This window comes from Talpa europaea, assembly GCF_964194135.1.
Source record: "Talpa europaea genome assembly, chromosome: 13".
Lineage (NCBI taxonomy): Eukaryota > Metazoa > Chordata > Mammalia > Eulipotyphla > Talpidae > Talpa > Talpa europaea.
The window spans coordinates 7,939,604-7,953,678 of record NC_140080.1 but is presented as its reverse complement, the minus strand read 5'-3'; the positions used below and the strand labels follow the sequence as shown (position 1 = coordinate 7,953,678).

The following is a 14,075-nucleotide window of genomic DNA, read 5'->3' as shown; positions in this document are numbered from 1 at the left end:
CCGAAAAAAGGACTTGTCTGGGTGGGTCCACTGCATGTGTCAAGGAAGATTGTGTGAAAGTCTTACCCTCTTCATCTGAAACATCAAGAACCTCAGTCATTGTCTCAGGAACATTTAGCTTGTGTTTTTCGGTGATAGTCTGAAAAGACAAAAATCAGGGATACTAAAGTGAGAAACAAAAACCAAACAAAAGCTCATCAGAATTGAGGAGGTCCCACTCAAAAGTATAGGGGAGCAGCCAGGCCACTAGGAAGCACCCCTTTCCATAGGAGTATCCCAGAAGCTTATTCTCTTTCTCTCTTTCATGAAACTCACTTGTTCCATCTGAAAAAAAATGGGCATTTACTCCTGTGAGGTTGCACAAAAGAAAGTCAGTTATTTTGAGTTCCCATTTGAAAAACATACGCTGTAGCCATGGCTAATAATTAGTCAATAATTTAGTCATAGTAAGAAACTGGATTAACGTTTTCAAGGCTTCCATAAAATGTCTCCATAATGTCTCCTTAAGAGTTCTAAAAAGAAGCAATGAATATACACAACTTATAAACACACAACTTATACACACACAGCTTACTAAAAACAAAGCCTTGGAAGAGAAGTGTAAGCAATTCGAAAGACATTAACTCTTGGGGCAGAAAATAATGTATCTCTTTTGGGATCTGATGATCCACTGTAGACCCTCAATCATCCTGATAGCATTTCACTGGACTGCAATGCTGGTTTGTTGCTTCTCTGCCTTCCCCAAGAGTTCCCCAGGTGTCGGAGGTCACCTTCCGCTCCTGAAGCTTGGGTGAGCCTGAGAGCCCAGCCCGGGAGCCTGACTACCAGCCTGGGGTTGGGTTCTCTATCACTTACTAGTTGTGAAGGCTTAGCAAATTCCCTATTTCTCTGGGCCTCAGTTTCCTCATCCGTAATAGAGGTTCTGAAACTACTTCATAAAATTATGATGATTAAATGAAATAAAACAGATAAAAACTCTAAGAACAGGGCTTGGCTCCTGTTAGTACTCAATAAATATCACCAGGCCTAACACTATCATCACCATCATCATCACTGAATATTTAATCTTAAAAATGAAGGGCCTGTGACTTTGGAATGATGTAGGTACCCAGGCACAGTGTGCATGCCTCGTAAGCGCCAGGCACTGTTTTATATACCAGGACACCACAGTGGGAAAAAAAAAAAAAAAAACTGACAAATATTCAACTCTCATGACTTTAAATACCACCAAAGGACAGCTGAGTCTCCAAGCCATCTCTTCAGTTTCTGCACGGAAAAGTGTAGTAAGTGCCTCACTTAGTATTTCTATGGGAACTCAAAAAAATGAATCAACATAAGAGTGAAATGTTCAACTTAAGCCACTGAGACACAACAAATAGGTGGTCTAGGTGCTTAGGTTTTGCTGCGTAGATGATCCAGGCTTGTCTGAAGAGCGACAACCCCATCACACATCATTTTTACAGAAACATTCTCAAATATTTGTCCTTATACGTAACATTTCCACAATAGCTATGTCTTCATTTGAAAACTGACAGCCATATTCTTTAAATGATGCTTTTTTATTGCTTGACATTCTCAGTTTCTTTGTTCAGATGCTAAAAATGGGTCTGTACTTTCATTGCACTCATACAAAAGGAAATAATTGTGCTTCAATTTGGTCACCAAATACGATCAAAGTTACTATCAACAACTGTGTGCAGCCCCACAAGAAGTAACACAGTCATCAGGTAGATATCTCTGTTTTTCTGGATGGATGTTAAAAATGTCCTCACTATGCACTGTTGTAAGATAGTACCCACGGCACATGACCCAGCACTCGACCTTTAGAAGATCGTCAGTAAATATTTGTTAAATGGATAATAAATAAGACTTCCTACTCATGAGCAATGTTGTAAGAATTGAAAACATGTTGTCCCTTTAAGTGGAATGTCCTTTGAAAACTTGGTTGTTGAAACATAAATATGCTTATGCTACTGTATCTCCATAGAACAGAGAAAACAAGGTTATAATTAGATGATCAGGGCCGTCCCTTGCTATAGAATGCAAGATTCTAAGGTCAAGATTAGAACTGACTTTAAAAGTAAAAATGAGTAGTGTACTGTGGGCAAGTTAAATAGGATGTAATTAAATCAGATCATCTGGCAAAGCAAATAGGATATGACAGACGTAACTGAATAATGAGTAATGCGTTTTTAATATTTAGGGGGATGTAAAAGAGAAAAGAAAATGGGTCTTGAACCTGCTATTTTATAAATAGTAATATCTTGTTTATACAATGCAAAGGAAAAAGGGTGCCTCACCACCTTCTCGCGGCCTCTGCCCCCGCTCTTGCCTTTGTAGGGCAAGTTCTCTACGCCACTAACACAGCGGCTGATCTTGGCCAGGATGCCACCTCCTGAGCCCACGCACAGCAGCAGCGACCCACAGAGTCACAGCTAAACTTGTTCTATTTACACCCAAATGCTCTTAATACAATTTTTTGGATAAAGGAAATATTACATAAATATGCTTTTTTATAAAAATTAAGGTAAATAGTTTGGAAACAGAGATGAGTGTACAGAGTCAACCCAGATGAGTCACTATAAGTAACTGCTATCCAGTTAGTTAGGTGTGGTTGGAACAAGAACAGCAGATGGAAAACATCCATCAAAAATGTCAAAAGGGGGCCTCGCTGGTGGCTTCGGAGTTAAGTCTCAGCACTATCACCGCAATGGCATCCCCGGCCAGGGAGCTACCCACATGGCACAGCAGACTACTCCTGACTCCCCGCTGCTCCCCTCAGCAGTGTGTTTCAGTAGATCTGCCTGTTCTGCTCCCCACTCTGTCTGTGGTAAATCTTCTCACCCCCTGCATCTCTGGCCTGCACCCCCGTTCTTCTACACAAAAAAATAAAAATAAAAAATGCAAAAGTTTCTATACTTGGTATAATGTCTCTAGGATAATACACAGGATGAAAAAAATGCTATAGAGAGAGAGGTGCATAGGATTCCCACACACTACACCAGGTAGAAGTGACGTTCTTTGTTTAAGAACAATGTAACCTTTTGGTGAATGGGCCTTTTGTCAAAGAAAAGCTACTGACTTCCCTTCAAAACGTATCAAAGGACTTGCTGATTGATGATTCACATTTTAACTCACCGATGACATCAGGTGAGATTTAGGGCTTGAATGTTCACATTTTTTTAACTGCTGTCAAAGAACAGCCCAATGTTTAGAGGATAGTATGAATCTATTATTTTTACTTTAGTACCCTGTTCAGCTATTTATGCTCCTACATGCCGATGACGATAGGCAAAACCCAACACCGTCACTCCAAAATGGTGCAAATAATACAAGTAATTGATGACGGGTGCTCCTCAGCAGGAGGCTGAAACATCTCAGTGTCTTCAGAACTGCAGTAGGAGATGGAGCCCGTTGGTTTCTGCTGCTAAAAATGTGTCCCTGTCACTCTGGCAAACACATCAGGATAGAATCCCAGGAGAATGTTCAACTGCCTCAGTCCCTCCTGTGTCTTACAAAATAAAGTGAGTAAAGCCAGGGCTCAGGAAACAAACCGCGATTCCAAAATGTCCCAGAAATTTCTGCCGGGGTGGCTTTTCCTTTACAAACTTCTGCTTTCCTCTTCTCTCTACACACTGATTCTATTCATATTGTCAGACCACTGTAAGGAGGATGAGCAAAGGAAACAGTCTCTTGATGGAAGAGTCGTATGGCTATTCACATGGTACCAACTATGGAGCCAAAGATGGGAAAGCGGTTTGTATGTCACTACCTTTCCATGGCACTAACATGAATCTTATTCATTTCACATAACATTTAAATCACCTCTTGTGCTATTTGTCTACCTTCAGTGAGTAACTGCAAATTATCTCTAGTGAATCTGTAGGCCAGAAAATGATATAACTGCAATATAAGGCTTCCCTGAAAAACCAATAAAAGGTACTGTTTTACTGGGCGTTTTAAATGAAAAATCAGCAGGAAACATTTCTTTCATAAAATTTCTGTTAAAGTACTTCCAAGCACAGCCATGATCAGTGGTGAAAAGCATACACTTTGGAATCTGACAACCTAAATTTGAATCCCAGATTTGTCCACAGTGCCTGGCATATCATAATTAAAGATTACTAATTCTGATTAGTTATTACTTAAAATGTCATTAATAAAATCATCATGTGAGAAAAATGAATAAAAGTCCTTTCCCCAAAGGGAGACAGTGTAAAGCCAGATGACTCACTGTGGATAGGAATAATCCCATATTTCCCATCCTTCACCCCAAATTCCATTTCATAAAACAACAAAACTCACAATTCTAAGAAAAAGTTCTAATTCTAAGAGATGCATAAAAAGTAAACCCAGGACAGCTTGAAAACATCTAACTAAGAAAACTACCCCCTTAGAAAAAGAGGTTACTTATTTAACTAACAGAGGTGAAAATTTCTTAGTATGCCAAAGGAAAGCAGAAATGTGATTATGTTGTACATGTGTTTGCTGGATTCTCACCTAGAAACTTCATTTCTAGGTTCAGAGGCTTTTGCTAGACCACTGCTCAGCTAGACAGCATAGAGAATAACCATCATCTGAAAAGAAAGGTGTTTACAGAGCATTATAAGGGGTCTTTTTTATACCCCTAGAGCTAGAGGTGCCGGAGTCAAAATTTCTGACAAATTTGAGAACTTGTTTAAGAAAGCTAATTGCTCCTCTTTTAAAACATAGATCTGTATTGTAAAATCATTTACTCCTTGTACTATTTATGAGCCTGCGCTCTCTGTGAGATTGAACACATAAATTCTAAAGTTTTGATGTTCTAGGACTGACTTTCTTACAAAACGTCTCTCTCTCCACACTCACCGTCCAAAAATTGCCGGTGGAGAGTAGTAATCTTTTAACCACTGATCAACTTATCAGCGAATTGATCAGCGCTCTGCGCAGGTTCAATATGCATTTAATATCCAATAACTAGTGAAGGAATGAATTAGTTAATGAGATGAAAGTAAGAAAAACAGGTCAAGACAAAAAAAAAAAAGCCAGGGACTCGAGATCGCCACCTAGTGGTAACTTGATCAAAATGCTCATGCTGATTACTGAGGCTTGGAAAGGTAATGAATCAGTTGATAGAAAACAGGATTTCTAAGAACAGAGAGATGTTCTTGGCCAATACTGCCACTGAGTGAGTCACTTTTCTGTGATATACACTGTTTCAAAGATGCCACAAGAAGACATATATGTACATGCCCTTGATGTGAGGATTTTCCTGGTAGAAGAAATCACTTAATACGAAAAAAGTCACTAGGATCATCCAGATGAGTTCCTCAGGAGTATAGCTCTAGGCAGTAACTAGACTTGGTTTTTCTCCTGTGTAATTCATTAAAGCCACACTTGACAATCTTCAAAAATATTCTGAGGACTGGTCAATGGTTTTCAAATTCTGCTTGTTAAAACAGGCGGTTCTATTCTTTCCCATCGACACTCGGGCTGTGTCCTGCAGTTCATTAATAAATCATCCCCCATTCTATTTAAAACTTCACATCAAATCAACTGTATTCCATTTACCGCCAAGTATGTCAACAGGGACTTCCTGCCAACCTCAAGAACAAAATTCCTTCCTTCTTCTCACATCTATCACAAGAACCCAGTGTTCTAAAACACTGTCTGCATCGTTCTTCACCGGGGGCATTTACTAGAAGCTCATTCAGAATTTATTTGTTGACTTATGATCTTTTTGTCTGTAAAGAACTTCTGCAGTTCTACTGTTGCTTTCCTTTTCTACTTCACAGAGAGAAATTAAAGAGCTGTTGTCTTAGAGTCCCTTCTTTAGGGAAAATGTCAACAACTCAGAGTGTTGCTCTTGAGTTTTCACCTAAGACACTCCCTCTTTGGAGACCCCTTTAAATTTTGTCCTGACCAAATGGCCCAAGACTCACTATCACCATTCTTCACACCTGAGTTTTCTGGCAACAACCAATGAGGCTTTTTTGCCATGTACAAAGCAGCAAAAATAAAACATTTTAAATATAGAGTCCTTTTACCTACTAAGCACATTTCACTTTCTTTGTAAATAAAGAAACAGCAACAACAAGAATCAGAAATCAGAAGAAAGTGAGGATGGACTGTGCTCGGTGGAAATAACGGGGCCCAGGGTCAGTGCAGTGTGGGTCCCCTCCCAGGGCTGGCAGGACCCCCAGGCTATGGGAACCTGCACGTCCTGGCACTCAGTCAGCAGGAGGTGTCACACCCAACTCCAGCAAAAGGACAGAGGAGCCAGCAAACCACAAGCCCATGGCAGGAAAAGTCAGTGACTCCAGCACTGCACTCACACTTTTGCACAGATCCATGTTGACCAAAGAAGCGAAACCCCCACGCGCCCGTGGGAAGGCACGTACATCTGCTGCAACTTGCACAGCTGTCCAGAAGTTCAGAAGGAAAAGGGCAAAACATCTGGTAAGTGAAGAAGCGTGTGTCTCCACAGCCCAGAGGCAGAGAGGCTCCTGTACTCACCGTGGTGGTGGTCGTGACCTCCTCGGTCACCACCTTCAGGGTGTCGACCACGGAGATGTAGCCCAGACGCTTAGCGATCGCCAAGGCAGTGTTACCATTCTGAGGAGGGAGGGAAAGAGAAAAAGAGTGAGAACCGGGAGGGAGGGCGGCTGGGGGAGCCAATGAGCTCACCCGCAGCTCCGCATGAGCCAGCACTTCCTTCCAAAACAAGGCATGGCTTAGGAAAATCACTAGTTTTTACCATGACATCTGAGTCTGTCTTTGTAACTTCTTTAGACTATAGCCCCAGTCACCATGGCAACACAACAAGCTTGCCGCTGTCTGCTCTTTCTAATAAGAAGCCCTCGAAGCTTTCACCCCAAGGTTGTCAAATAGCTCTACAAGTACTTGCTTGTGCTTGGGGAAGTCCCTCTGCGTGGATGAGGATGCCTCCACCAGCTCCTTTGCGAGCAGCAAGTACCACTTAACCCTCCGCAGAGGTCAGCCCACCTGCTGCAGGTAAAACGTCTCCACGGGGAGGCCAGTAACACACTGCGCTGCAGCTGTGCAGAAGCTCGCCGTGCTGCAAACCACACCAGCCTGCCTGCGGGCGCCATCCAGCCCCGGCCACGCGGGGGGGACCCCGGAGGGCTTAATTGCACCGGGTAGTTTACATCTCAATGGCTCCACGGCTCAAAGAGCTCGGTCCCAGCCAGCAGCGTCGGAAACGAAGCGCCCTTAAGCAGGCCGGGAGGGTGGGGTGCCAGGCGCTCACAGCTGAGCGCCAGCTGGAAGCCCCGCGCGTCCCAGCCGCCAAATGCAGAGCCCCCACTTCCCGTGTCGGGCCTCCGCCCCCCCCCCCCTTTCCTGGGCGAGCACCGCGGGCGGAGTCACCCTGGTTTCTGCAAAGGTTTTCCAGAAATCGCGGGCTTCCCAGATGCGCGGTGCAGGGGCGCGCTGGGTGGGGCCGGGCCGGGGCCGCGCGGGGCGCGCTTACCGCGGTGGTGGCGTTGGGCTTGGCCCCGTGCTGCAGCAGGACGTTGATGATGTGCGTGTGGCCCTGCTGGGCCGCCTGGTGCAGGGGCGTGTAGCCGTTCTGTGCGTGAGCGTGGCGGGGCGCCGGCAGCCAGAGCAGAGGGAGAAGGAAAACTAGGTTAGCCTTGACTTTGATCGTCTGGGTAGCAGGCTTGGTTTCTGGGGAGCGCGCTGTCACCGAGGCCCCAATCCTTGGCCGCACACTCCCTCACACCTTCTGCTTCGCTACACAAAGACAGGAGTCTTGCTTATGAAAGGGGGAGCTATCAGACGCCAGACCATAAGGATTAATAGTGTTTAATCAATTAGCATCAAAAAAGGGACAGGGGAGAGAAGGTTTCAGTGGGGAAGCATTATCACAGGGAGGGATTCCCGGGCGGGTGGAAAGCGCAAGAGGGGTGTAAGCAGAGCTGCTGGGATCCCCCAAACCACTGCTGGGTCCTCAGGACTTGGCCAGCAATTAACCTTAGGGTTAGCTTGAGAGATGTTTGGTCAACTCCTTCTGGAGAGCAGACTTGGTCAAAAGAGAGAATTTCTTTGTCAAAAGGAGATTTCACTGGAACTGAGTGACCCAGTTTCAGTAAATAAGGTCTTTCAAAACAGGTTCTTTTTTCACGTTCTGGTCTGTACTTTTCACTCAAATGAAAGCCCTGGGATCCTTGATTTGTGAGGAATTGCAGAGGAGGTGGGTGTGAGGCCAGCCTTGCTCAAGGAAGTCCACTTGGAGGGACACGGTGACATTAATTAAATGGCACAGGACCCGTGGAGGCAGGAACACGCCCATCATTAGTGAGCAATTGTGTGCCAGACCCTGCACCTTTTGTCTCTCAATTTTTTCTATCATTTTGAAAATAAGCGTCCTTGATATATAGTAGCTGCTTCAAAAAATAATGGGTGACCGGGTGATGGAACAAATGACTGCGTAAATGAATGCATTTTCCCCCATTTCAGAGATGATGAAACTGAAAATGACAAGTGTTATTTCTTTACAGTCATCCTAGGTTCCAAACCTGTGAAAACCAGCTGTCAGACTGCTTCTTTTATTATCTACCTGGAGGCGCAAGTGAGAATCTGTTGGTCTGGTACATCTGAAGGCATCTTTTTGGTCAAATCACATAAACTGGAAAAATTCTTATCTATGAGTTTGGTGGCTTTAGCATATGCAAATTTCACTTTTCTCACACACTACTAGACCAAAAAAGAAAAAAAAAAAAAAAAAGAGGAATAAAATGGAAAAGGGAAAAGGATGCTAACAGCAGGATCAAAGAAATGGGCTAAAATGGAGAAAACAGCTCTGTTTGCATCTCCTGTCCACATGGAGTGTCTGTGTCTACACGGGGGTGCCACGAGAGTCACTCTGGCTTTCATGGCGGCCTTTCCATCCGTGGGGGTGTAGCATGCGTGAGAGTCCATCAGTCTGTCTGAGCATCCCTCGATGTGGAACAGCATCCCCTCTGCCCTGACCACTACACATCCCAATGAGGAAATGACCCTGGAATCCCCACAAACGTGAATCAATTACAGGGACTCTGAGAAAGTCAGACCTATTGCAGGGACTCTGCTCTCCATCAGGTAATGAAGGGACACTGAAGGAGTGGAGATTAAGGGATATTACTTTTCCTAGAAATTCCTCCTTTCCGTGGTGTTTACAAGTACCGACCACATTTATTGTAGTTCAGTTCTTTGGTATCAGCTAAGTTAAAACATTCAGTAAGCATTTACTAATAACGCTGTCTGTGCCAAAGAGGAGGTGCCATGCTTCCATTAATTAATAATGCCAATGCAAGACTCTTGCCTTAATTACTCACATTACACTGAATCCTGAGTGGATACTGTGGCCAAAAAAAAATGCCCCACGCCTGACCGAATCTGACATTTACCTGAAGCTTCTGGGGCATGCGGATATTTACCATAGAGGCTGGAGCAACCCCAAACTTTCACAAGAACACTAGGTTGAAGCTTAATCCACTGGCTAGAACTAGCTCTTCTACCAACTGCTAGCAAACCCCTAAGCCTCTATAGACTTTACTTTTCTCATTTATAAAATGGAAATGTCCAAGATTTTAAGTGTGGTGAAGAACTATGTTCTCCAGAAATTCTTCTTAGTTTATCAAAACTTGCAGGAGGGCCTCCCTGGTGGCGCAGTGGTTGAGCACTGGGCTGTGAAGCTGCCCACAGCATCTGCAGCTCCAGTTCTATCCCCAGCCACCGGGTGAGGGTCCCACATGGCACGCAGACCTCTCCTGCCGCCCGCTGCTCCCCTCAGCAGTGTATTTCGTCAGTCTGCCTGTTCTGCTCCCCTCTCTGGCTCTGGTGAATTCTCTCACCCTCCTGTGCTTCTGACTGTACCCAGTGCTTGTATAAATCAATCAATCAACCAATCAATCAATCAATCTTTAAAAAAAAAAAACTTGCAGGAAAAATGCTAGCAAACATTGTTTTGGTTCCTGCCTTCTAATCCCCATCAAAGAGCTCTTGGATCTTTGTACTATATTTTATTTTAAAATGTACTTTATTCACATTGAAGTTCTATACCTTCTTTGCAAATTAAACATATAATTAGCCAAACCTATTTTCCCTCAAGCTAATGTCAAAGTTTCATTCTAATTTTAAGCAACTAATAGTACCATGATATAAAATCACTTTTCCATATTTTTACACCAAGTCATGACTGATTGAGGAGGAAAGGCAATGCATTTTCATAGCAACAAAACAAGTTTTAAGTCACTATGGTTACACATGAGATGTGAGGAGGAAAACATAATTCCTTCTCCAAAAATGTCACTCTATGTGAAAGGATTCTGCAGTGTTTATGAAAAGAACATAATTGGAGGTATTGTATCTACCCACCCCCTAAAACACAGAGTTCCAAAAAGCAACCAAAACCTACGCAATTCATTTAGAAAACACCTGAACAGTTAAAATGACATTTTTGTCTCAACCCAATGTCCATTTGGATGCAGATCAAACACCAGAGAGGCACTGGAGTTATTTAGACAGTACATGTAGCTTCTAAATAGTAGACTCCTTTAAACTGTCAAACACAACAAAAAATATATGGTAAACATTTTCAAGTTCAGCCCAAGTCTCCTGCCATGTCTGCCACGTCTGCCTTTCTGCTTCTCGGGAGGATCCTGGCATCCCAAAGAGACCACCTTTCCTGCATATGGTGAGATGACTCAGCAAAAGTGCAGTTAGAGGTTAGTGCCTAATAATTCTAATTAGTACCATATTGAATTAATTCCCCTTTACTGATGTAATTAACTAATTCTTCTTTACTGAGGTAACATTGGCTTGCAACACTGCTATGATTTAGAGGTACAGGATCATCCCCCTCTGGTATATGTCAACAGAACACATCTACCACCAAGGCATCCACAGTCTTCCAAGTAGGCCAGATACCCCCTTTATAATTATTAAATGACCTTATTTTTACTTCATTTATAAATATATAGAGACATGATTTATTTCTGCTTCTAAGAGGATATAAAAAAAACGGCTTCCAAAACTTCTTTTGTCTCTAATTAGCAGCATCTTGAACGAAGACCAAAAACTCCTGAATGAGTTCATATTAATTTATATCAGCCAAGTCATATAGCTATTTAACTGCAGTTAGAAATACCTGTATCATATACACACATATATATATATTAAATATATATGTGTGTGTGTATAGAGTTAGCTACATAGTTCTATATCTCTAATTACAGGTTTCTGAAATATCTATCATATATGTGTATAGGTGTGTCTACATAAGTATTTATATATATATATGTTTATATATTGTTAGAAAACAGCAATATGCAGATACTGATTTCTTTAGATCAAGGAATCTGGAGCTTCAAGTTATATTACGCAGAGTTATGTTAGGCATTTCTCTTTCCCATGAAACAGCTGGAGTGCACACTTCCCCATGAACTATCTGATTTGCTTCACTCGATAGGACCCTCAGGGACCACTAGAAAAGAGACAGAATCCAGTTGTTTCTGCATTGTCCTTGAGAACTTGCGATCAGGCCTTACACAAGATAGTCTCTCTGAGCATGGCCAGGTGATATTCTGAATGTGAGAGAGTTCCCTAAGAATGAAAGGCATATGGTCTGGGAGCCTGTCTGTACTTCCTCCCAAGAGGGACAGACATTGGGGAGGGGGCCAAGGAACTGAAATAATGTAAAGGAAATTGGCCAGAACATCAAGCTGTTCTGCAAGGCATCTATGGTTCCCTATGGCAAATTGTTAAATCTGTGTTAGTTACTTTAACATTGTAATAGAAGTGATTCTGCAGCTGACTTACATGGGTGTCAAAGGTTATTGCCAAGAAAAGTCTTAAATGAGCTACTCATTCATGAAAAATCCGCACCAGCTGCTATGGTGAGCTAGTGACGTTCCATCTGGCTGACCCTTTTCGCTTATGGAAAATGAAAATGAGTACAAATAGTTTACCTTGGTTTTGGCGTTGACATTTGCTCCCTGCTTCAGAAGAAAGTTGACCATTTTCACATTTCCATAGTGACAGGCCACAATTAAAGGAGTGTAACCAAGCTATACGTAATTAAAAAAATAAAATGAACAAGTTAATTACTACTTTAGTGATTAATATTCCAGGGAGAAGTGTTAAGGAGAATTTCAGTTATGACAGGATGGGCAGAAATTCTATGTGATTGTACAAATATTATTTAGCAGCTTATAGATGTAGCCCATGGACACAAACACAACCCTGATCACGAGGCACTTAACCCCAGCTAGGAGATGAGACGTGTGATTTAATGTGACAAGAAGCTAGAAGAAAGGCACAAGTAATATGATTGGAAAACACCAAACAGAAACTGAGTCTGGAAGGAAGATCTAGAGGCATGAAAAATGTGGCTTAGATGGGCTTGAGGGCCTCCCTGGTGGTGCAGGTGGTTGAGCACAGCGCTGTGGAGCTGTCCACAGCTTCTGCAGTGCCAGTTCGATTCTGGGCTGGCCAGGGAGCTACCCTCATAGTGTGGCAGATCTCTCCTGTCTCGCCCGCTGCTCCCCTCAGCAGTGTATTTCAGTCAGTCTGCCTGTTCTGTTCCCCGCTCTGTCTCTGGTGAATCCTCTTACCCTCCGGCATCTCTGGCCTGTACCCCAGTTCTTGTATAAATAAAAATAAATCTTTAAAAAAAAAAAAAGATGGGCTTGAAAAATAGAATGGTGTAGAGAGGAAAATACTTTCTCAAGACCAAGGACATGGAGGTAAGCACTGGAAGAAACAGCAAGTCATCTTGATGAGCTAAAGCAATAACAGAGAAATGGCTGAAATTTCCTGCAAAACTGGAATCTTTTTGCTGCTCACTTGGACTTGACCCCAGCAGAGATGGAGCCATTTTATATTTGTGAGAAGGAGTAGATCGTCATGAATTCAGAATGCACTCTGGAGGAGGAGGGACTTGGGCAACCTGAATGGGGTCCAGGCCAGGGGCCATCACAGCACTGACAGCAACTTGCTTTACCTTCGTATGCGCATCCAGGCCAGCCTTGTGCTTGGTGAGAATACCGGCAACGTTCACCTTGTCTTCCTGGGCTGCCAGGTGGAGGGGTGTCAGCCCACTCTACAGAGAGAATTGTAACAAAGGGGGTGCATTTGAAGAAAACACACCACATCAGCTATACTATTTAAAAAAAAAAAAAAACATGGAAAATTCATGGCTCGCTTGCAGAGACTGCACCTTTTGGTATCTAAGACAAACTACAAATTCATCTGACTTTTCAGCCCAGACCTCTTCTCTCAGATAATCAACACATTCAGCAAATCACATTTTCTATATTGGAGTCCTTAAAAAAACTCAGCTGAGAAGCTTCCAAACAACATTCATTCCAAACCCATCTGGGGTTCCTGTTGAATAACTAGTTACCCAACGGCAGGCTGACCACTGTATAACCACGACAGTCATCTATGTTGTCACAAATACCATCTCCTATCAAAGTAAAAAATGTAGAGTCACAGGAGTTGAGCCAGAGTCATTGTCTCCGAGACAGTTTACTGCATGGGGGCTTCCCCTACATGTTAAATAAAAAATAACCCCACCTTTTAGGTAGCACCACAAATTGCCCCATTTGATATAAAATGTATGGCACCCAGACATCAAGTAATTACTCTGCTTATCTGAACATGCCATTAAAGTGCATTATGAATTAATAAAACATGAAAGAACAGAAAAAGGAGGAGGAACTGGTCGGTTCAGTTCCGGCCACAGTCTGGCAGCCTGAATATGTGTGCAAGCAGCCTCCAGGGAGTAAAATTGAAATACAAGTCATTGTTATGTCTGACAAGTGTCTTTTAGGCTCCTCCACTGCCTTTCTCTGGAATTTGGAATTAGGGCCAGCAGGCGCTAAGGCGATCCAGGCTGACTACTTGAACTACAGACATACTAACTCTTGGGAGTTACAAGGTAGCTTCCTTAGTTATGTGCATGGAGAAGGAGAAGCCGCACATCTCCACTTATCAGTGAATGAAACTAATGGCAGAGGAAAGCCAGGATGAGAAAGCCAAAATGCAGCCATCCAGGCAGGGAGCCTGTGGGTCTGGCATCCTGGAGTTCC

General features: G+C 43.0%; 1 protein-coding gene across 2 annotated transcripts in view; it reads right to left on the bottom strand.

The window, feature by feature from the left end:
* Positions 1 to 14,075, bottom strand: part of ANK2 (ankyrin 2) — a gene marked incomplete at both ends in the record, with an annotated part of 208,602 nt that overhangs the window by 78,810 nt on the left and 115,717 nt on the right. For both annotated transcript variants that reach the window (XM_084252160.1, XM_084252161.1), the window contains 5 exons: positions 67 to 139; positions 6,496 to 6,594; positions 7,472 to 7,570; positions 11,952 to 12,050; positions 12,986 to 13,084. In XM_084252160.1, the coding sequence (XP_084108286.1) occupies positions 67 to 139; positions 6,496 to 6,594; positions 7,472 to 7,570; positions 11,952 to 12,050; positions 12,986 to 13,084 (469 nt within the window). The remainder of the gene's footprint in view (positions 1 to 66; positions 140 to 6,495; positions 6,595 to 7,471; positions 7,571 to 11,951; positions 12,051 to 12,985; positions 13,085 to 14,075) is intronic.